This window comes from Aotus nancymaae, unplaced genomic scaffold (assembly GCF_030222135.1).
Source record: "Aotus nancymaae isolate 86718 unplaced genomic scaffold, 86718_ANA_hifiasm-v0.15.2.pri h1tg000007l, whole genome shotgun sequence".
Taxonomy (NCBI): domain Eukaryota; kingdom Metazoa; phylum Chordata; class Mammalia; order Primates; family Aotidae; genus Aotus; species Aotus nancymaae.
Window position 1 is genome coordinate 48,718,816 of NW_026988418.1, and position 25,624 is coordinate 48,744,439.

Below are 25,624 nucleotides of genomic sequence, written 5' to 3' on the forward strand. Positions count from 1 at the left end.
TTTTCCTTGCTATGTAATTCTGTAGAGAAATAATTCATTTAAAGATCTTCACATTTACCATTCTCTCAAAGAATGGAATTGGAGGTTGGGAATAAGTATGAGTTAGTGATATATGTAAAAAGTTAAAATGGAAAAGTGTGATTTTATAACTACAAATGATTATGAATCATATTTCAATTAATGTAGGATTCAGCCAATATAATGAAAATATAAAATATAATGATATTCATAGAATATAATGAAAATACAAAAACCTGATAAGATCTAAGCAAAATTCTAGAAGGTATGATGCTATTTTTGTTGCACATTTACCACTATTTATGAAGTAATTTTGGGGGCGGTTAATGTACTTTTTTCCTTAGATTACTTACTCTTTGTCCTTTAGGACCTTGACTCCCAGGTGGTCCTCTTGCCCCCACATGACCCTACATATTGCAAATTTAAAAATCAGTTGTAGAAGTCACAAGAATACTATCAGAACATAATCTTTCATATAACATATATCATTCTCCTAAAACATTCTTAAAATTGATCAGTCTTCCTTAAAAATACTCTTTAATCATACTGCCCTCTACCAATATTCTGCATTTGAAATATTCTACTATCTGCGCAAATTTAATATCTGGGTGTTTACACCCTGAAAAAAGAATGGAGAAGCTTTTAGTATCCACTGACCGAGTTGTTTTCAGAAGGAACACATACAGTGTGATGGAGGAAGGAGATATCCATTCAGCTAGTCAGACCAGTCTAATCTTCCTGGCCCATCAAAAAAGCAAGGGCTATCATGGTAATATTTCTTTAATATTATCCTAGACATTTATGATAATTCCATCACATAAAAATAGGTTTCTTTTGTTACCATAAAAAATGCCACAAAATGTTCCAAATTTCTATGCTATAAAAATGCCTGCAATGGAGATTAAGTTGCTATTTATTATTAAGTCAATTATAATGAATTATTTTTATAGCTATACTCTTTAAGACTCAACTGGAAAACAAAATTTATGTATCAATTAACCTAAGGAAGATAAAGATGAAGAGATCAGTAACTCTTCCTTAGACTAGTTTTACTAATTTTAAAACCTAACAACATATTTACAAATACACTAGAAAATCGGGCTTATTTTTAAAACAGAAGCTTCACAAATAATAAAAGTTCTCACAGATAAGAAAAGTTCTGCTCAGGGGATCTTAATGACTGATCATTTTCATATTTTAAGTTCACAACAGCTGTCAGATTCTGATAAGCAAAATTAATTTAGGGGAAATATTTCATTATCTTTTTGCAAATAAATGGAATATTTTCAATAGTCTAATTTTTGTCTAATAAATATATATTTTATGAATTTTATCTGGTTGTGTGATAATATTTAAAAATTTCTAAGGAAAATATGTTGGAACTGAAACTTATGACTTATTTATCCAATTGGTCTAACTTCTAATCTTACTAATCCTGTTCCCTTATATGTGGTTATTCAAAAGAAACTTTAAAGCATTTTTCGTTTAGGTTGCAGAACTGAAATTGGTTATATACCAAGTAGAGGTGAGGAAGTTCAAGATATCATCACATATTCAAGAGTGTTTTGTATAGTTGGGAAAGAAGCAGTCTCCACTAGTTTACAGATGACTTACTTTGCATAAAAACCAACAATACAATATGACAAATGATGAGTTTAAATTAACACAAACATTCTAGAAGGAATTATAAAGTATTTCCTGTACTTACAGGTAATCCCAATGGACCGATAGGTCCTGGAACCCCAGGAGGACCTGGATATCCCTATAATTTAAGTAAAATATAAAAGACATAAAATATTCATTACTTTAAATTATTTTCATTGAAGATAAACCAGTAAATTATAAACAATAGTAAAAAGGGATAATTTGACACAATGTTTCTTTTCTAACCAAGATATGAAAGGCTATGGGAAATGTTCTGCAGATAGACCATAGAGATAAAAAAATATGTATTTTTATATAGTTTTATTTACATGGAAACTATATATCCATTTATTAGAAGGTTTTTGCCTAGACAAGAAAATTGCTAGCCAAATCACATACTACAGCCTATATTGATAAGGGAATATTCATTTCATTTTCTGAAGATTATGTTATCTTATCCATGGATATATGTTATGTTATATAGGTTATGAAACCATATGCTTTTCAGAGAGGTCTAGGAGCTCTCTAATGAAGGAATGTAAATGTAGACAAACAACGCATTTCAAACTTGAGAAGGATCACACACTTTATGGTACTAACACTGATTCAGAAAATGCCTTAGGAGGTCATGATTCTTGAAGTTAATTAGTCTTATAGGCATGCTAAATTTCCTAGCTGACAGCAATTGGAAATAGCTAAAAACAAAAACAAACCAAAACACTTACAGGACTTTGCTCATAATATAGAACTTAAAACTGAACAGTAACTTAGTTAAAATCAATCTGTGGATAGTACTATGTGCTACCAGATCCACTGCATGGTATTTTCTGTATGGAAGATCTTTTTCATTGATAATAATCATTCACTCTAGTTCCTGCCATACTTAGAAACTATTTAGTAAGTTAAAAAGATGCAACCCAGATATAACATTTTTCAGCTATTTCCTATATTAAAAATATAAAAGAATAAGAAGAACTCTGGATTCTGAGCTCTCATATGTCAAAAAACTACATTATGACCACAAACTCACAAAGAATGGCAATGATGGTATGTGTCCAACTATAAGCTGTAGAAGAATAAGTAGAATTCTAATTGAAAAAGGTGGAAGATTTATATAATCTGAAGAGAAACCAGAGTATGTAGAATTCTAATCGAATTTTCTTCATTCATTTTAGCAAATTGTGGTGGTTAAATTCCTCTCCTAAAACTAGAATCATTTGACTAAGCCATCTCATTTGCATGTTTTTTAGTACCTTAGTATCACATAGCATTCTGGGAGATAACTCATTTAAAAATAAAATTCTATGGGAAATTTAGCATTTTTCACTCAGTTAAATTCCAGCCCAGGCAATTCCCTCTCTGGAATGCCTTACTTTTATTAAGTTCTTTGGACACATATTTTTCAAATCACTGAGCTCTTACCATAACACCCTTTTCCCCCTGGGGACCTAGTGGACCTGGACTTCCACGTTCTCCCTTTTAAGAGAACAAAGAAAAAAGAGTAACATAGAGGCATATCAATTTGTCATGACTGAGCTAAGCCTAGAACAGAAAACTGTCAGTCAGAATAATATCTTACATGCATACCTCATTCTTATTTTCAATAACTTTTAAATTTACAAATGTGACACTTTTTATCTTAAAATTGTTAGACTTTTAATAAAATAAAATTACCTTAAGATTTTTTTCAGAAGAAAAATATTAAAGGCCATATTAAAATGAAGAAAACAGAAATTATGGATAAATAAGACTTTAAAATGACTTTTAATATGTTAAAGTTTTGTAAGTAGAAATGCTTACTATTTGATGAGGCATAAAAATATGAGCATAGTAAAAGTATCAAAGCATATTAAAATTTATCAAATCTGGATAACCATTAAAAAATTTTATTTTATAGTCTGCCTACCATAATTAAGTGCCATAAGAAATAATTCTGGAAGATCACAATAATCAAATCTGTCATAGCAGCTTAAAAAGACTAAACTGATTCACATTAAAATTTTCATGAGTATCAAAATTTTAGATTTAACTTAGCACAGAAATAATTAAATGAGTGAAAACGTTTATAAAGCTAAACATTTTTAACTGCACTCATATTTTGTTACATTGTTAGTAAAAAATCAGTAAGTGTATTCTAAGTATGTAGTACTTAAGTAATTAAGAATGTAGTACATGAGAGTTGGAAGAGATATTTGAAAAACTTAAATTCTACCCTCAGTAACTGCAGACATGATATTAACAGAGATGAAACAACCAGAGGGGAAGTAAATTTTAGACTATGTGATATTTATTCTAAGTCCAAAAGTGAAAAAATTAGGAAGAATGAGAAGAGTCTGTGGACTTCTTCATAGAGGAGATAGAAATTCAACTGAGTCCAACAGTTTGGTTTTGATAAAACAGAGGGAAGAAGAGAGAGGATACTTTAGCCCAAGAAAATAGTAAGAATGGGAATAGGAACAAGCACAAGATGGGGAGAGAGAAAGGTAAATGGTAACTTATTCTTCTCTTTCAAAGCTGCTTTCTCTCAAGCCTCTCATAGGAGGCTTCCTCTCATGAAGTTGATTTAGATATTTTCTAGTTAGAAATCTAGACTGTTTCACCTTTTCTCTTCAGATCACATCTTTATAATCAAAAGGGTACTCTGCCCTTTAAAAATTAGAAACATACATGCTATCAGCTATATTTCAATCTATTTAAGAGAGTATAAGTAATGTGCTAAAGTTATATGTGATTTCTAATTAACATAAAATATCATATGAAAGTCTGTCCTTTGAATTTAGCCTAGAATTCTTCCTATAAATCAAAACAATAAAAAAATTACCTTTTCACCAATGTTTCCAGTCATCCCAACTTCTCCAGTTAAGCCAACAGGTCCCTTTAAGAAAAAACAAACAAACAAACAGAAAATACATACATATTACATTACTATTGTAGCACCTGGGTCTTAAGTCACCTGTAATCACTATGTGTCTTTCTAACTTAGCCTAAATTTTATCTTGGAGTAAAATTCCTCCTTGTATAGCTATGAAGTCTATGACTTCATATCAGAATTAGAATTTCGACATATGAATTTTGCAGAGGATAAAAACATTCAGTTCATAATACCCCACCAGGTACAGATCCCACCTAGCTGAAGTGCTGTTGATGGCAAATGGAATAAAGAATGGGTAGTGAAGAAGGTAGTTTTAAACACCAGCTATGACCATGTGACCAGTTACAGAAATGACGACTGTAATTGTCATGAGTATTTCTTCATTATTTTGTCATGAATATGTGTGTGTGTGTGAGTGTGTGTGTGTGTGTGTGTGTGTGTACCGCAAATATCTTTGGTTCTTTTCTTCTCATTTCTTTTTGTTTGTTTGTTTGTTTGTTTGAGACAGTCTTACTCTGTCGTCCAAGCTAGACTGCAGTGGCACGATCCTGGCTCACAGCAACCTCTGCCTCCTGGCTTCAAGTGATTCTCCTGCCTCAGCCTCCTGAATGGCTGGGATTACAGGCGTGTGCCACCATGCCCAGCTAATTTTTGTATTTTCAGTAGAGACGGGGTTTCATCATTTTGGACAGGCTGGTCTCAAACTCTTGACCTCAAGTGATCATTTCACCTCGGCCTCCCAAAGTGTTGGGATTACAGATATAAGCCACTGCTCCTGGCCTCTCATTTCTTTATCATATAACAGAAGATGTATTGACCTTATAACATCATAATATTTAATTTTACATCATAATATTTAAGTTACAGAATATGAAGGAGAAGAGTAAGTATCACTCAAGGACTTTATGTCCTCTTCTGGAAAAGAGGTTAGTGAGTTTTGGTTACATGCAGAACCAATTTTGGTTACATATGTTAGGCAGAATTATGGCCTTGTTATAGTCTTTAATTGAAAGTTAAGTATGATTTAAAGAGATGCATTTGGGTGTCAACTTGACAATGGGGAGGCCTGTCATGGTTAATTTTATGTGTTAAGGTCACTGGGTCACCGAGTGCTCAGATATTTGGTTAAATATTATTTCTGAGTGTGCGTTGTTTCTAGGGGAGATTAGCATTTAAATAGGTACACAGACTAAAGCAGACTGCTTTCCCCAATGTGGGCGGGCACTGGCCAATCTGTTGAGGATCTGAATAAAACAAAAAGGAAAAGGAAAGAAAAGGAAAAGTTCCTCTCTGTCTGACTGCTTACGGTAGGACATCAGTTTTCTCCTGCCTTTGTTCTAGGACACCATTGGCCCCTAGTTCACAGGCCTTTGGACTTGAAATAGAATTTAAATAATCAGTGCTCCAGGTCTCAGGCCTGTGGACTCTGATAGAACTTACATTGTCGATTTTTCTGGTTCTCAGGCCTTTGAACTTGGGCTGGAACTATACTGGGTTTCTAGGATCTCCTGTTTGTAGATGGAAGATTGTGGGATTTTTTTCTTTCAGCCTCCACAATCATGTGAGCCATTTCCTTATCTATCTATATCTATATCTTGTTGGTTCTGTTTCTCTGGAAAACCCTAACTAATACGGTCAACCAAATCTGAGCAGGAAAAATGAAACAGAGCTCTCTGCTGTGAGACAGTAAACAAAACAACAGAAATTGAACACAGACTAGACAATCTATGGGGAAAAAAATCATTTTTATTTTTCCTTTTTTTTTTTTTGAGACGAAATCTTGCTTTGTTGCCCAGGCTGTAGTGCAGTAGCATGATCTTGGCTCACTGCAACTTCCGCCTCCTGGGTTCATGCAATTCTCCTGTCTCAGCCTCCTGAGTAGCTGGGACTACAGGCACATGACACCATGCCCGGCTAATCTTTTTGTTTTAGCAGAGATGGGGTTTCACCATGTTGGCTAGGTTGGTTTCGAACTCCTGATTTCAAGAGATCCACCCGCCTTGGACTCCCAAAGTAAAAAATCCTTCTTCTAAGACATATGATCTAGGGGAATGAATGGAGTAGGCTCATTTAGCTTATCCCATGTGCACTAGAACAATTAATCTACAAATGTATTCTGCTTAGCCTATAGCATTTACTAAACTGAACTAGGTAAAAACATTTAAAAATCTGTATATTTTATATATAAATACATATAAAGATTTATAAAATTATTAGCTTCAGATGACCTAGCAAATGTAGACAAACATTCTCAAAGGCAAATATTGGACAGAACTAAGTAACTCTTGTACTGTTTACATCCAGATGCACTTTACTTTGCTACACTACTGTCTCTTGTATATGGCCCATTTTACTTACTTATACCATCTGCCTGGTCCCAATAGGGCATCTGAGTTTTTTACTTCATGTAAGTATTATAAGGTGCAGTCAGTCAAAAGGGCATAATTGGAAGATATAGGTTCTCACTAAAAAGTAGATAGTTCACAGGCTTCCAGCCATGCCCATGGGATATCTTTAATAAAACATAGATTAAAAATGGTTTCCTTACAGCCTAGGCAACACAGGGAGACCACGTCTCTATAAATAATCTATTCATAATAATAATAATAAAATTAGCTGGGGGTGGTGACATGTTCCTGTAGTCCTAGCTGCTCACGAAGCTGAGGTGGGAGGATTGCTTGGACTCAGGAGGTTGAGGCTGCAGTAGGCCTGGGTAACAGAGCAAGACCCTGTCTCCAAACTATTTCAGTACCTTAAAAAGTCTAACCAAAAACATATGTCAAATCTGATAATACCACAGCGTTGGCTAGAATGTAGGGAAAGAAGAATTCAAACATATATAGCAGGAAATAGTTTAAATTGGTACAATCACTTTGGAGGACAATTTATTACATATAGTAAAATTGAAGATGCACCTAATCTACAACTTAGCACTTCTAGTTGTTGACATGGAATTCTACTTTCACATGTATGTACTAGAAGATACATAGAAAGATGGTCATTGCTGTACTGCTTAAGTATAAAGGTAGAATCATTGGCATTATCAGTATGGACACAGATAAACAGAAATGTATTCACACAATAAAGAAAACTCTTGAATGACCAATACTGAGAAACAAATAAACAAAAAAACCTCAAAAACCTAACACCAGCTAAAATTAATAGACCAGATCTGTACGTATCAACACAGATAAACATTTTAGGATATGATGTTGAGTGAGAAAACAGCATGAATCCTTTTCAAAAGGATGTATCATTATGTGTTTTGTGTAAAATTTTAAAACACATACAATAATAATCTAATTTCTTAGTGGCATAAGGCACATGGGAATAATATACACAACTTTAGGAGAAGGGCTGATGTCTGTGTATAGAGTAGTGGCTCATTTTTTTATTTTGACTTTCTCTGATAACTAGTGAGTCTGAACTCCTCTTCATATACGTGTTCACATTTTGGACTTTTTCTGTGTAATTCTTATCCATGTTCTTTGCTCAAGTTTTTCCATTAAGATTTTCTATATTTTCTTGGTGATTTTCAGGAATTCTTATATATTTAAAGTATAACCTTCTTATTGGTTTTACTTTCTTATTTATTTTTGAGATGGAGTCTTGCTCTGTTGCCCAGGATGGAGTGCAGTGATGTGATCTCGGCTCACTGCAACCTTGACCTCCTAGGTTCAGCTTGATCCTCCCACCTCAGCCTCCAGAGTGGCTGGGACTACAGGCATGTGCCACAATGTTCAGCTAATTTTTTGGTAGTTTTTAGTAGAGACAGCATGTCACCATGTTGGCCAAGCTGTTCTCAAACTCCTGACCTCAGGTAATCCACCTGCCTTGGCCTTCCAAAGTGCTGGGTTTACAAGTCTGAGCCACCATGCCTGAACCTTATTGGTGTTAGATGTTCTAAATTCCTTCTTGTGATCAATCACCTGTAAGATTATTTTTGATACCCTTCATTTACAAGAAGTTCTTAATTTTTATGTAGTCTTATGATTTGTATTTTCTGGATCTTGTTTAAGAAGACATTCCTTATTTCTATGTCATTAAATAATGGGCATTCTTTTCTATAGGTGTTAACTTTTCTATTTAAATCTTTAATCTATCTGGAGTTCAATTTTCACATGGTATAAGACAGGGATATAGCTTTATTTTTTTGCATACAGAGACCCAGTTTTCCAAATACTATATATTAAATAATATTTCTTACCCACCCATTGGTTTATGGTGCCATTCTTATCTTATACATGGCTTAATTCTAAGCTTTCTATTGATGATTTTTCTGTTTTTCTCCCTTTGCAAATTTCTCTCACTCAATTTTTTTAATGTTGTTATAGCTGTAAAAACACTAATGTTTTTATAGCATGAAAATAAGCATGCCAACACAGGTTTATATCAGAGGTAAGGAATCTGAACATACAGGCTTTAAATCTATTTGCTCTTTAAGTCTTTATTACTCTTTGAAACTGTCCACACACTTGGAAACAACAGGTGAATTAGACAATGACATTTAAAGCTGAAGTCTGCCAAATTTCATTAAATCTAAGATATCGATTGTAAGATATACTAACATTTTAAAAATCTCTGAATAGAAAAAAAAAATCTCCCAAGCAATTTTAATTTATCACTGTGAGAAATATCTTAATTTTTAAATGTTAAAATGTTTAGAGAAAAAATGGTATGGTAGATTGTTTTACTGTTTGAAACATTCACTGCTCCTTTCTGTTGACAGATTATACACCCCTATACTACTGATGTCAGACTTGGCCATATAATTTGGAATGCCCCTCACCATGGGAGGAATATACCCCTGCATCCTACTAATATCATTCTTCTCTATGTAATTTCGAATAAATAGAAAGCGAAAGTGACCTGTGCCACATTTTTTAAAGTCAGTTTCTTTTTTCCTTCTGCCATGAGACTAAATATGTCCCACACAGGCACTGCTCCTTAAGCCTGAGTCTCAGAATGCAGATGACATGTAACAGAGTCATAGCCAACCCTCAGTGTAGAGAGTGCAAGTAAGAAATAAACCTTTATTATTGTAAACCACTAATATATTGAGACTGTTTCTTTCTGCAGTATAATTTAGCCTAAACTGACTGATGCAATGTGCCTTTTTAAACTGATATGATATAGCAATTATTAACAGGAGAAGCACGTGGTTTTCTTCACTTTCACCCCAAGTGCTAATGAGCCTAAGAGGCAGATAGAGCCACAAGAAAGAGGGAGCCTGGGCCAAGCATGGTGGCTCATGCCTGTCTGTAATCCCAGCACTTTGGGAGGTCAAGGCAGGAGGACTGCTTGAAGCCAGGAGTTCAAGACCAGCCTTGGCGACAAAGTGAAACCCTGTCTTTACACAAAAAAGAAAAATAAAAAACTAGTTGGGTATGGTGGCCTGTGTCTGTAGACCCAGCTACTTAGAGGGCTGGGGCAGGAGGCTTGAGCCCAGGAGTTAGAGGCTGCAGTGGAGTTATGATTGCATCACTGCACTCCAGCCTGGGTGACACAGTGAGACCATGTCTCTTAAAAATAAAAACAACAACAACAAAAACCAAGAGAGAGCACCTGGTTTTCTTAATCATCTTGTAGTGGAGAGCTACTTAGGAACACCTTCGGCACACAATTAGCATGGGCAAAAATAACTTTCTGTTGTGTTAAACCAACAAAAAATATTTAGGTTTATTTGTTATAGCAGTTAGTGTTATACTAAAAATAGAGTGAATTCACATATTAACATAAAATTGAAAAATTTTGAAATCTAGCTCCATTGGTTTATTCAAAAGTTAATCTCACAGCAAATGTACTGATCAATTTCCAGTTTAGTATACTTGCAAATAAATTTCTTCAATAAATGCAAACTGAGCTGAAGTAAATAAATTTAGCATATTTATTTGTTCATGTAACAGATCCTGTGCTAAGAGCTGGAGAGGACATACAGATGAGTGAAATATACTAAGCAATTCAAAATCCAGTAAATTGGATTAAGGTAAATGTACGTTTTCTATAAGTTAATAGAAGAAAAAGTAAAATAATATCTAACAAAAAAGCAGAGGAGATTATACCTGGTTGAAAACATAAGAAAGGACTTTATAGAGAAGGCAGTATCTCAGGTATGGTCATACACTGACATGGTGAAAGTGTATTCCAAGTAGAGGGTATGTTTTGATCCAAAGATGGAAAGTAGAAAATGATCAAACATTTGCAAATATAAAGTTAATCCAGATTGTCTGGGATACAGAATATGTGCAGGGGACTAGGCTGGTACAGATTTATTGGTTATATACTATTGAGGGCTTTGAATACCAAATGAGAAATTTGTGTTTGTGGTATTTGCAGAAGAATGTGTGCATGTAGAAGAATCATTATTGGTTTTCAGTAAAGGAGGAATGTAATCATATCCTGGACTTGAATGGGTGGTAATTTAACATCACTGTGTTTAATGTGCAGAAATGGGAAAAAATAGAAAATAGGACAAACAGAAATTATAATAATTACCATTATTATATAGTCTGGATTAAAGGTAGTGACTGGTATAAGGACAATGGTATCATCGTTAAAAGAAACAGTAAGCTGGGGAGAAAAGCCACTATTAGAGGAAAGGTGATGAAATAAGCCAACAAACAGTTGTCCTCTTAGAGAGTCTATCTTGAAATATTGATAGATAGTAACAAATTACATTAAATAAATTATATTAAATTATATTAAAAACCTGCATTTTTTCTCTGTTTCACAGAATAAATTTTTTAAACAAGCTATTATGATGGCCTAATTTATCATGATTGTTTGGGAACCAACACACTGTAACAGAGAGATAATAGCAGGATTAATCTCTTCCCAATTAATCTCTAGCCAGTTCTCTACTTCTAGATAGCTTCCCTACACTGGGAAGGCTCCGAGCAGGGAAGGCATGTATTGTGCAAAGGCATCATATAACCTTCTTTTCCTTCTTACCATATATGCAAGTAAGAATCAAACAAACGCAAGTGAGAATCAGGGCAAGATTATATTTTCAACTGTAAAGTGGTCAAAGGCAAATTATGTGCATGTGGAAATGGTTATAATTTATTTATATTTACTACTATAGCTCCTTAAAATAGAGACCTGGATGACTTCTGGTTTTGCTCCTTTCTATATATTCTTCTTAATTTTATTTTTTTAAAGTTGTTCTTTTTCAGTTGTGTCTCTGTCAGGTTTTGGTATCAGGATGATGTTGGTCTCAGAAAATGTATTAGGGAGATTCCCTCTTTTCATATTGTTTGGAATAGTTTCAGAAGGAATGGTACCAGCTCCTCTTTGTACATCTGGTAGAATTTGGCTGTGAACCCATCTGGACCTGGACTGATTTTGATTGTTAGGCTATTAATTGCTGCCTCAACTTCAGACCTTGTTATTGGTCTATTCAGGGATTCAACTTCTTCCTGGTTTAGTCTTGGGAGGGTGTAAGTGTCCAGGAATTTATCCATTTCTTCTAGATTTAGTGGTTTATGTGCATAGAGTTGTTTGTAATAATCTCTGATGGTAGTTTGTATTTCTGTGGAATCGGTGGTGATTTATCATTTTTTATTGCATCCATTCTATTCTTCTCTCTTTTCTTTTTTATTAGTCTGGCTAGTGGTCTATTTTATTGATCTTTTCAAAAAACCAGTTCCTGATTTGATATTTTATTAAGACTTTGACTCCTCCCAATAGTTTTCTTTAGTTCTTTATATGTATTTTTGAGTTATACACTTCTTCAGGAACATTCTAAATTAGTGTTGTTGGAATAACATACATTTTCCTATAGATGAAATGCATAACATTTCATTAGTTATTGAGTATCTATCATGAATGAGATACTATAGTAGTCAATTTCAATATCACTAATAACTAAAATATGAAGTAGATAGCCAAAAATGCCAGAAGATGAACTACTATAGAATAGCAGATAAAACGGGAGGGAGCAATCTATGGCCCTGAGAGCTGGCTGCCTGTTTTGTAAATAGTTTCACTGGAACACCGGCATGTCCATTTGTTTACTTATTATCTATGCCTATTTCCACATTATGCAGGCAGAACTGAGTAATTTCAATAGAGACCATTTGGCCCACAAAGACCAGGTCAATTCTGCTAGATATTTAAAGAAAACACAAAACAGCAATTGAGCCATAGCCAGAATTATTGTCAATATATACGAAGAATTTACATTAAAAATCTTTCAAAACACTGATTCCACATCTCACACACAATAAGAAAAAAACACCAAGGTTTTAGTCAGAATATGCTGTGTTTCAAGAGCCAGACCACCATATAATAATTGAAAACATTTTTCTCTTGGCAAAATAGTACATTTTGCAAAACGGTCTATAAAAACTTTAATACTCTCTCCTTCTATTTTTTGAACTAACTATATCTTATTTATTAACTAAAGACTGATTTAAATTAGAATATTTCCTTTTTGAAACTAAAGTGCTTTAAAACATTTTTTATTAAAGTCCTTAGTCACCAGAAAAGTATGTAGACCAAAAAGAGGAAAAGGCTAATAATAATAACATTTCGCAAGTTAGTTGGGAAAAACAAAACATAAAGTTGACTATACATAGGAACAAAGTGAACTGTCAGTAGGAGAATACTGTCTATTTTTTTCCATAGTGTTTATTCAGATCTTTTCATTGGAGGGTAATTCTATCACTTGACAAGTATGAATGAATCCTTTCTGTTTATTGTAAATACATCACTCTCGACAAACAGCTAACCTCTAGATCACTTCACTCCTATTTTCAAATGAAATCTGTAAGCTAAGAATTTATTTATTTGACAGCATGACTTGCAGCAAGTTACTTTAGCTCACTGTGCTTCATCCTGTAACATTTAGGAAGATGTGACTTTAAGTGCATTGGTCTATATGCTCTGTAAAGCAGGCATGATGTCTTGTCTGATACTGTATTCCTGATGCCTACCATATTGCCTGGGATACAGAAGGTAATTAATATATGTTGAATGAATGAGTTAACAACCTAGATAGAGCAGTAGTAGTGGAAACAGAGGTGAGCCACCCATGTTCCCTTTTAATGAAGTATCTTATTAACCCTGCAATCAGCTCCTTCAAGATTTAGGCCTTACCAGAGAGGCCTATGTCCAAAGCCTGATTAGGGTAGGGGTGTAAAAGTCTGGCCATTTGGGCCCAATGTCTGACTACTCTGATGGTCCAAACGGTTGGTTGGGCTCTTCTCTCCTTCTGGGGGATGGCAGAGAAGATTGAGTAAAGGCCCAGGATTTAATAGAGTGATCAAATTCCAGAGAAGGTTCAACTCCTAACCAAGACAAGTCTGTTAGGCCAAAGTCAGGGTCTTGGTTGGAAAAACAAAATGAGACTCTGATACTTATGAAAACAATATCTGGGCAGAGGTCCCTGAAGATTTTGAACTGCTAGTCTCTGAACTCTAACAGCTTACCGAAGTGGCCTACTTTTTATTATAATCTAGCGTTCTCCCTTAACATAACCTCTCCCCTGGAAGAAAACATAACCCAATTAGAATTCGCAACACCTCCTCTTCTAGCCATTATGCCGTAACTAGGGTTAAATCACAGCATAACTCACTTGGGAACTTGCTGGACCTGATGTAGGCAGGAGAGACTATACACCAAGGGAATAAAAGATCTCATCAGTATGTACTGGAAGGAGAAGAGGGCATATGTGTGGGATCTGACTGTACAGGTACTTGATCAAGAGAACCATAATATAACATAAGTAACATAAAATTAGATAAGGAAAAGTTTATTAATTTGGGAGGTAGCTGTCATAGAAGCAGAAAGCCTAATCTTGGTTTACGGATGGTAGGCTTGGTACATAGGTGCAAACTGAAGATGGATGGCAGCTGCACTACAGCTTCACCCAGAAGTGCCTTAAAAGGCAGCAACAGGAAACATCTTCCTAATGGGAAAATCTCAGGCAGTGTACCAGATCATTCACTTTGTGAGAAAGAGAGGTTGCTTGAGGTTAGAATATGTACAGACTAATGGAAATTTGTGAGTGACCTGGCTGGTTGATTAGGAACCTAAAAGGAAGAATATTTTAAGACTGGGGCCAAGAATATGTGAGAAACAGGAATATGGGAGGGCATACTGGAGTGGGTACAAAGTGTGAAGATCTTTGTACCACATGTCAGTACTTACCAGAGAGGGTCAAACATGAAAGAATACCTAGAAGTAGACATAATGACTCAGAAAGTTGACATCAGCAAGCCTTGATCATCAGTCACCTCAGTGCTAGATGATGGGTATATGAATGGAATGGACATGGTAGAAGAGACAGAAGGTATGCATGGGTCTGATATCATAGGTTCCCATTTCACAAGGCTAATATAAATACTGCTTCCACTGAACATCTGAACTGCCAACAACAGAGAACATTAAGCCCACAATATGGTGCCATTCTTTGAGAAGCCCAACCAGCTAGTTGGACACAACTTCATTCCGGAAAGGCCAAAGATTTATTCTACCAGAAATGATACATACTTTGAAAATGGGTTGAGTTTCCCACACTGAGGCCTCAATTAGCACCAGTATTTAATGGCTTACAAAGTGTCTAGTTTATCATACGGTATCCCCAAAATACTACGTCAGAGCAGGGGACTCATTTTTATTTTTATTTTAGACAGAGTCTCACTCTGTTGTACAGGCTGAGGTGCAGTGGTGTGATTTCGGCTCACTGCAACTTCCGCCCCCCAGGCTAAAGCAATTCTCCTGCCTCAGCCTCCTGAGTAGCTGGGATGACAGGCACCCACCACCACACCCGGCTGATTTTTTTATTTTTAGTAGAGAAGGGGCTTCACCATGTTGGCCAGGCTGGTCTCAAACTCCTGACCTCAGGTGATCCACCCTCCTTGGCCTCCCAAAGTGCTGGATTACAAGCGTGAGCCTCTGCACCTGGCCAGGGGACTCATTTTATAGCAAACACGGCATGGAAGTGGGCCTATGACCATGAGATCTCATTGTCATATTATATCACACCAAGAAATTTCCAACTTGAGAGAACATTGAATGGTGTGCTAAAGGTACAGGCTAAAATGCTAGCTAGGAGATAATGCTTTATGAGGCTAAGTCACTATCCTATATAATGAGGTATATACATGGTCTCAAAGACATTTATATGGTATTGGGTCTCCAACAGGAAATACTGATGGATCTGAAACCAAGGTGTGGAAGCTGAATTAATTTCATTTACCATCACTCTCAATGTCCCAGTGCTTTCCACTCCCTCAAAATGTGAGCTCTGGAGAACAGAGGCCCTTATCCTCAAAGAAGACATATTTTCACCAAGTGACACAGTGAGAGTCTCACTGAACTATAAGCTATGGCAGTCTCTTGAGCACTTCAATTACCCTATGTCCATGCACCAGGAGGCAAAAATAAGTCACCCTCTTGGCATAGTTAATTCATTCCTGTTTCTCTCCCCATCAGAAGCGGAAGAAGATGAGTATCACTGAAGTCTTAAAATCAGCTGCAGTGCTAGGGGCTGCAATTTGTACCACTAAATCCTCTTCTATGTTTCCCTGAGGAAGAGAATCCACTAGTATCCCAGAAGAGCATCTCCCTGGAAAGATATGAAGAAGTAGATCCAAGTAGCACAAGGGGTAGACTGTGGTGAACACCAAGATGTGCCACCAAGATACTCCTTCAAGGAAGAATTTGTGTGGCCCAAGCTGTGAGTAGCTTCATGGTTTGCCTTAGTTCCAGAGAGCCTTCTTGACCAAAGGTACATACACCTTTCCCAGGGTGCACCTTATACAGTGATTGCTTGGAGTAGACTATAAAAGCCAAGTTATTTAAGCCTACCATGGGACTACTCAGATGGGTCATAAAGGATTCAGAGCTTCTCGTAGGGGTGGTTGAAACTTAGTAAGGACTGTGTCACACATTGAGGTCTTCCTCTTCCCAATCCTTCTTCTTCCCCTACATCCTTTCCACAACTGTTGCTTCCTCGTAAATACCTTGTAGTGAAATGCCATCTCAGCAGTCTGCTTCTAGAAAATCCAATGTGTACTCACAGTTTTTCCCTAACTGTGGGCCTCAATCCATTGAGGGCTGTGGGAATACTGAAAGGTGTCAGCAAGGTTATACACAGGTACTCAGAGTAGACTAGACATATACAACCATAACTGTTATAAATGATTCTCATTGTTGAGAATATTGGAAATAACTAAGATAGAATCTCCTATTGACCAAAATCTGTGGCTATGGGAAAAAATAGAATTTATACCTTTATTCAATGTTCACTTATGCTTGATGGACACAACAACTATCAAACCTAGCAGTGTGGCTCCTAATGTACACCGTAGTTTCAATGTCTGGGTAAGAACTGTTGCTATCCTTAGAAAACATAGAATGTTTTATCCTGCCTTCCTATAAGGAAGAAAATTGTTCATTACATATATGTGGTTTCTGAGAATTGGCTCCCAGGTCCAAAGTGTTAAGAAAATAGCATTTGGTATGTATCCCAAATCCAACCTAATAGAGATACTCTGAGACAGCCTCTGGAGTGAAATACTCATCCCTCCTTTTCCTTCGTACTAAGTAATAAATCCTTTCCTGATGATTGGCTGCAGAAGAAAACGTTTAGAGCTCACCAAAGACTGAAGACACTTTGGCAGCAAAAATTATAGCTTGTTCTAATTTTTTTCTGGAATAGTTACCAAAAATTTTCTTTAGGTCTATTTCTATTTCATTATGTGCAGTTTGCTTATATAACGTACCTGGAGAATTTTACTATACCAGTATATAGTGCCTAAGGAGTTCAAATAAACCAGATGAGGAAATGATGTAGTACAGAGATTATACTGAATCATATCTGTTACTGAACATAGGATATGCCTCTTAATTTCTTTTCTGGCATGAAGAACTAGTATAAGTAAATAAAAATAATGACTACGCACCTGTGCTTACCTTACTGAGTTAGTCTTTGAACCTAAGAGTGTGCCTAATTTGTCTTATTAAGGTTTCCAAAAGTTGAAGATAAACTACCTACAAATACTGGGGATGAATGGAAGAAAAAGCAAATTTTATATAAACCCTGCATTCATTAACACTTCACAAAAGTGCCATAAAATATAGTCATTTATTTAGTCAAGAAACATATTGAGAGCATAATACATGCCAGGTATACTAAATAATATATAATGTTTTGTATTATCAATTAAATTCAGAATATAAGACAAGCATTTCATGATTTTGGAGGTTCCTGATTAGACGATAGTCTATTCTGGAGTCACAGTTCCTCCACTTCAGACATTTGGATACATAAGGTTTTATAAAACTGAATGGTGCTTGGTATCCAAATAGGGATTTCAGCTTCTAACATTTCCCTAACAACTATTTGACTCTTGGATCAAAAATGTAGTAATAAAATAAAAGTTCAGAACAAAGTTTTGCCCTAGGAAGGTCTGGCAATGATCAAGAGAATATGCCTGGAATGTGTACTCAACAGATGCTTTTACTCTCACACTTATGTTATGGTAAACTCAAAAACAGAAAGGCAACTTGTGCTGTACTCCCTGCACTAAATTTGCCTGGCAATGTTGTTCACATAGCCTGCCCTTTTGAATGAGTCTCTTGGTAATAAATCAAAGGTGATAATGTGAATATCATCTACCTAACTTAGTTGAACTTAGGGTGTTACCAGTTTCAAAGAAAAGCAACTTGGATGAGAAATATGAGGAATTCTCTTGCTATGACACTTGCATTGCAAAACATTTGAATTGCAAGCTCTTCCCAAGACTCTCATTGCAGGAGTGTTCAGAGACTATATGCTTATATGCAGAACATTATTTTCGCATGTAAATTGTTAAATTAGTTTTATAGTTCTTCCATGCAGACTTCATAAGTGTTGTGACTTCTGCGGATTATATCTAAAGACAAAGTCAGAGTAAGAAAATCTACCATCTGATGCCTCTCCTCATTGTCAACATTCCTTTCCCCTCAAATCTCTCTAACTACAAATGAGGAAAATAACAGCCTGGTATGGAGGATTACTAGTCTAAAGACAAGAGTTCCAGCTTAGTTCTTCAATTCTGAAGCAAGTCTTTGAACCAATTTGGGTTTCACCTTCCTAATTTGAAAAACAAAAAGGATGGACTAGATAATTCTGTTCATACTTTTCAGCTCTGAAATTCTATGATTTTAATAATAAGAGAAATGAAAAGCATTCAGCTATTTAGAGGGTATTTAAAATCTTTTGAACTGGTAAGAATGAAACAAGTATATTAAAAAAAATTGGAATTCTTTTATTATTTCATAGTGAAGAAGGTGTTTCCAGCATTCTGAATCTTCAGTATCACTAAGAAACTATTTCCTGACATATCTACAGGAAGCAGACTTTGTGACTGCTCAGAGCTTACTTTATTGTTTTCATTAATCCTAAAAACTTGTCTAATCTTCTAAACTTGTTTAATCTTCTAAACTCATGTGGGCTCTTTGAATGTAGTAGCTGTGCTCCATTAATTGTGATGTTCATCTCAATGCTCATACCATTGTCTAGCACCGTACTGGACAAATAGTAGGTGCTCAGTAAATATATATAGAATGATTGCACAGCATAAATTAGATGCCGGTTTCTAAATTAACATATTGGAATTATAGAAGTTCCCACAGTGTACTTAAACATAGGAATGTTAAAGTCTTTACTTGTTTAAGTTATGAAAAAATAAAGACGGAAAACTGGAGATCATACAGGGAAAAACTGTTCTCAAGAAACGGCCTTTCTTCTTTCTTTAGGCAATAATAAATCCTTTTGAAATTCTCTGCCAGCTAGACTATGGTTTTTTGAAATACCATTTGATAGACACATATGACATTTTTAGAGCTCAAGTATAGGACAGCATCATTAAGATATGCTCCAGAAAACCCAGAAAACTTTTCTGAAAGGTAAAGACATCATTTTCAGAATGAAATGATAGAGGGCCACATTTCTCATTTTTTTCTTGCATTGTGATTTTCTCTTGTATCACTTATTCCTGCTGGTTTTGGATATCTACCCTATATGGTGTTGGCCTAATAACAAGGAAAGTTATTGGTTTTTCCTTGGCTTCATTCTGTGCCTTCCAGTTTAGTACTATTGGTTATTAGGAGTTCTAAAATTTTGGCTTTGCTACATTGTAGAATACACTAGGTAAATTAGTAATCTCATTAGTCGGTGCCACTGTTCTGACTGTCATAATCTGAAAGATCAAAATCCTAAAAGATCAAAATTTCTAAAGTCTAAATTTCTAAAAATCATAATCCTCAAAGATTAAAATCCCTAATGTCGAAATCCTGAAAGTTGAAACCCGGAGAAGGGATTAGTGTGTTTTCAGTTGTATGCAGGGTAATGCAATTAAACCCGGAGAAGGGATTAGTATGTTTCAGTTGTACACAAGATAATACAAGAGAAAATCACAATGCAATGTTAGTTACATCAACTTAGGTGAAACTACTACTTTGTTACTGTCTTTATTTGGAAATTATATATGGTGTGAGGATTTGCCTATGGGCGCCAAATTGATGAGGGGTAGACATGACTTAATTTCAGGTGCCAATTTGACTGAACTAAGGAATACCTAGGAACCTGGTAAAGCATTATTTTGGGTGTGTCTACGAAGGTGTTTCCAGAGGAGATTAGTATGTAACCCTGAGTGGACTACTAGGTGGGAAAGATCTGCCCCCAGTGTTAGCAGGGACTATCCGATATCTTAGGGCCTGGAGAGAACCAATACAGAATTAAAATTGGTCACTCTCTGAGAGCTGGGACAGACTTTTCTTCTGCTGCCTTGGACACTAGAACTCTAGGTGTGCCAGCTTTTGGACTCCAGGACTTACACCATGCTCTGTGGCTTTGAGCTTTGGACTGAGTTACATCATCAGCTTCCATGGTCCTGAGGCCTTTGTACTTGGACCGAACCAAGTTACTGGCATCCCAAGGTCTCCAGTCTGTAAACGGTTGATTCTGATACTTCTCAGCCACCATAATCATGTGAGCCACTTCTCTTAATAAATCCCCTTTCACATATCTACATATAACCTTGTGGTTCTGTCCCTCTGCAGAAACCTGGCTAACACAAATAAGCTATGGGGAAGCCGAGTATCATTCCTTCATACTTTATTCCTTACAACACAATGAAAGAGGTCTGTGAAATTGTTCCCTCACCCAAAGAGTGTGGTAAGCGTATGAGGCTACTTAATGGTGAAAAAGTTTAAAAGTTAATTACTATTGGTATTGTAAAAGCAGAAAACCACTTAATTGCAACAGTTGAGCAATAATGAGACTTTCAAATCGACAACATGTGTTTATAAAATGTGTAGACAACAACCACTCTCTAACTACAAGTGCAGCAGGTGTTTCAAAGATTACAGAAGTGAAAATGCAGGTTAAAAGTACAAATCCCTCCTTCTAAATTATGCAATCATGTGTGACTTCTACTCCTTCACACATAGCACCAATTTGCTATGCTATGTATTTCAGCTTCATATCATTCCAAACTGGAAGTCTAAGTTAGGAAAAGACTTTTAGAAAGTTCTAATTCATTTTACATTTTTGCGAATTTGACTCTATGAAAGTGCATCGATACAATGTTGACAGTGTGTGTAGGCACTGTGTGCATAAGTAAAAACATTGAAGTTTCCCAGTAAATGAAGAGATGTCCTTTTTGTACATTTGCATTTGTGAAAGATAAAATTTCTAAAGATCTCAGCTCTTTGGGAAACTGCATATGTAGTGGTGACTCACTGCAGCTTTTGTATTGATCTTGTCAAAAGACTTAGGTTCTCTATTACAGTATTTCAGATGGCTGCAGTTATAAAGCTGGGTATAGACAATTACCAACCGCAGGTGATACGAGTTTTTATACATTTCACTTTTTGGCCTACTTATTTATGAATATAGTTAATCTGCTTATAACTGATATATCCATGCAACTGTCATTTGAATATTTGAGTGTTTATGCTTGCAAAAATATGTATGTTATCATTGCCTATTTTATTAAAGTGGCCTATGAAGTGTTCTGTCATGTTTTTTATGTTTCTCAAATACAACTTCTTTTAACAATGTAAAGCAATCTTTTAAAAATAATTTTTTAAATTATTCTTTCCAGAATTATATTTTTGGATTTGGTCTTTTTGAGATTATAGCCCAAATCTCTCATTAGTACGTCACAGGTGGGACACTTCCTCTGTGTAGAGAAGAGATTTTTTTTTTAAGATGGAGTCTTGCTTTGTCACCCAGGCTGGAGTGCAGTGGTATGATCTTGGTTCACTGCAACCTCCACCTCCCAAGTTCAAGCAATTCTCCTGCCTCAGCAATTTTCCTGCCTCAGCCTCCCAAGTACCTGGGACTACAGGCATGTGCCACCATGCCCAGCTAATTTTTTGTATTTTTAGTAGAGACAGGGTTTCACTGTGTTAACTAGGATGGTCTCCAACTCCTGACCTTGTGATCCGCCTGCCTCTGCCTCCCAAAGTACTGGAATTGCAGGCATGAGCCACCATGCCTGGCTGAGAAGAGATTCTTAAATATAATAATACAAAACAATATTGTACTGAAAATCCTGAAGCTTAAGGATGCCCTGACTGACTGAAAAGCTGAAACAATTTTATTTAAAAAATTCTATGTGACTTTTTTTTTTTTTTTTTATTTGAGACGGAGTTTTGCTCGTTACCTGGCTGGAGTGCAATGGCGCGATCTCGGCTCACCGCAACCTCCGCCTCCTGGGTTCAGGCAATTCTCCTGCCTCAGCCTCCTGAGTAGCTGGAATTACAGGCACGCGCCACCATGCCCAGCTAACTTTTTGTATTTTTAGTAGAGACGGGGTTTCACCATGTTGAACAGGATGGTCTTGATCTCTTGATCTCGTGATCCACCCGCCTCGGCCTCCCAAAGTGCTGGGATTACAGGCGTGAGCCACCGCGCCCGGCGTGACTTCCTTAAGTTAGACCTTGAGTGTGGTTTGTATGACCTTTCTCTTGTACTGGAGTCCTGTAATATATAGAGGAGAAAAAAGCAAGCAATGTTTTCATCCTTGAGAATACTGATGACTAAGACCTTAAGACCATCAGCAACTGACCTGCTGCTAACTACTGCCACAGATGCCGTATAGGTTGGTCTATTTATGGGGTGACCAGATACATATACTAAGCTAGATCTTGGAGTGGGGAGAGTGGAGGATGGTTCTAATTTCAGGTGGTTCTGGATTTTTAAGAGTGAGATAAGTGGACCCACTTTCAGACTTCCTATAAGCAGTTTGAGTGACTCTATCTTTCAGTCTTTGAAATGTTCTCAAGAGGAATATTAATATAGTTCTTCAAGACTTATTTGGTTGGTAAATTACTGGTTACTTGGAAGATAAAATTCCTCAAATAATGTCTCCTATGAACATTTCATCTGCACATCTGGGCAAAAAAAGTTAAGAGAGCAGGCTTGAGTTTGTCATCTTTACAACGACCTGTTTACAAGATTGGCTCTTGGCTGGCGTCTGGGGAATTTGGATTTGGAGACAGTACCCAGCATTTCCAAAACTGGCAAGAGTGGTTCATTGTGCCTCAACTGTTTGTGCAAATAATATGGTTTATGCTAAGCACTTGTTTATCTTCTGGGAGTTTGGAATTTAGCTATATGATAGCCAGAGGGTATCTATGTGATCAACCCCCAATAAAAATCACGGACACTGAGTCTGTAATGAGCCTTCCCAGTAGACAATATTTAAGATGTTACAACTCATTTCTGAGTTGAGGGTATTAAGTGCATACTGTGTGACTTCATGGGAGAGGACTCTGGGACACTGCATGGGGTTTCCTCTGGACTTCACACCATGTGCCTTTTCCCTTTGCTGATGCTCTGTATCCTTTCACTGTAATGAATCTTAGTCATGAGTATGACTATATGCTGAGTCCTACCAGTGAATTATTGAACCTGGGAGTGATTCGGGGACCCTCCAACACAGTGTCCTAAGGTATCTTCACGAGAAACTTGGGGAAAAGGAGAAATATAACTGCCTTGTTATCCTTCTCTTTATGCAGTAGCAGCAACAGTACAATAAATACAATCATTACCATTTAATAAGCACTTTCTATGTGCCAGCTTCATCCAAAGCTGCTCTTATTTTCTACCCCTGACAATGAACATGGTTAAAATATTTACCCTAAGTTTTGCAAGTGAGGAAGTGGAAATCCAGGATCAGAATTCAAATGTATCTTACTTCAAAACGCATGCACTTTCTAAAATAACACATTCATTCCTTCTCCTTCTTATGTAACAATTATTTAAAGAAAAGCACCACAATTTTATATGGCAGTCTGTTTAATTTTCAATATTCAAACTGAAATAGAGCTACTATTCTGTTGAAATTTTTAATTGTTCTATGTGATATATATGTATCAGCTAGCCAATATGGGAAATTAATGACTATAAAAGAAATCCAGTTAGTGTGTACTTCATGCTTTCCATACGAACAAAAGGGACAATCCTGAGTTTCAAAGCCTTAGGATTAGATTAGATGTTAAATGTAAAATAATTAGCACATGGCATGAACAGCTGCTTAGTAAGTATTAGCCCCAATGTCCTCATGGGTTACTGGGTTATTATCTTGGCAATTAAATCAGTGCTTTAACATCCTTGTTCACATCCCCATATATACAATTTTAGATTTACCTACCATAGTCTTGGCAAATACACATAGAACTCTACTGTCCCTGATGGTCATCAGATTGGCAAATATTTTGATCCAAGACTTATTCACTAAATTTCTGCCATATGCCAGGAATGTGTTAATCGGGAAACAAATGTGAACCCACCTGTTTACAATCTAGTGTCCCCAGTCCAGTGGAAGAAATGGAGGTTAGTATGGGTGACATGAAGAAGGAAAATTGAAGCCAACCAAGTTGCCTTATTTAGAACATGCATATTCTCTCAGTTTCATCTGTGCTGCTCTAACTAGAAACTTAATGAAAATAGGTGACTATTGGACATATTTTCATCTCCTGTCAGTATATCTATTGCTACCAGAAAGGATAAAATAACAGATACTTTAACAATAAAGAACCTCTGATAATTCTGTTATGGGAAACAAAATATTTGTTTTAAAAAGCTGACTTAAAAATATCAGTGTAACTGGTTCAATTTCAAGTGGCATGTATCACATTAAGAAGACATTACACTATACTGCTTCCTAAAATACAACATTCTAATTGAGGCTAATAACTATTTGTAATTTTTTCTTGTATTATTAAAAAGAGAATAATTTTAAGAATATTTCATTTCTATCAGCAGTACATGGAAATCCCCCAATCTCCTGACACTTCCTCCCTCACAGAAGTTTTATGGAACTTGGCAGTCATGCATGTATGCTATAAGAATTTATTTCATTATGTTTTTCCCTCAGTCATTGTGTTTCTTTGAAATTGGTATTTTTGAAACAGTTTATTTCTTTTTTCCCAGCCTGCATCACTTTCTGTACTGTTATCAATTACCCCATGAAGTCTCATGCATGTCTCCGGATAAAAATAATCAATTTATTCTTACTTTGTAAGTGATAAATCAAGTCTTAACTTTTTAAAGAAGTCTCTTGACTATTTTAAACCACCATAAACTCTCACTACACTTATCCTCTTTAGTAACTAAATTATTTAGCATGAACTTTTTGGTAACTAAATAAACCATTCAGTCTTACCCTGTTTCTTCTATTATAAATATTTACTTTTTGAGATTAGATGATCCTTAAGAAAAGCAACGTCACCATGTGTTTCTGTATACCAACACAACTTAGCAACACCAAGGAGTCAAAAAACTATATTTTTGAATGACTCCTCCCTAACTCATTCTATGAGGCCAGCATCAGCCTGATACCAAAACCTGGGAGAGATACAACAACAAAAAAAATCTTCAAGCCAATATCCTTGAAGAACATTGATGCAAAAATCCTCAACAAAACACTGGCAAGCTGAATCTAGCAGCAAATCAAAAAGCGACGTACAACATTAAAAAATACAAAGAACTGCTGATTACTTATCTGAAACTTTTGCTTAACATTCTTTCCTGATACACTTTTGACAATTTTTCATCTTTCAGTATCTTTGTTTTTATTTATATTA

At 35.9% G+C, this 25,624-nt stretch overlaps 1 protein-coding gene across 1 annotated transcript in view; it reads right to left on the reverse strand.

The window, feature by feature from the left end:
* COL24A1 (collagen type XXIV alpha 1 chain) overlaps nt 1-25,624 on the reverse strand; it is a 390,193-nt gene that overhangs the window by 160,130 nt on the left and 204,439 nt on the right. Inside the window, exons 25-28 of the mRNA XM_064372593.1 lie at nt 4,484-4,537; nt 3,085-3,138; nt 1,727-1,780; nt 372-425 (exon numbers count right to left, since the gene is read on the reverse strand). Of these exons, the coding sequence (XP_064228663.1) occupies nt 372-425; nt 1,727-1,780; nt 3,085-3,138; nt 4,484-4,537 (216 nt within the window). The remainder of the gene's footprint in view (nt 1-371; nt 426-1,726; nt 1,781-3,084; nt 3,139-4,483; nt 4,538-25,624) is intronic.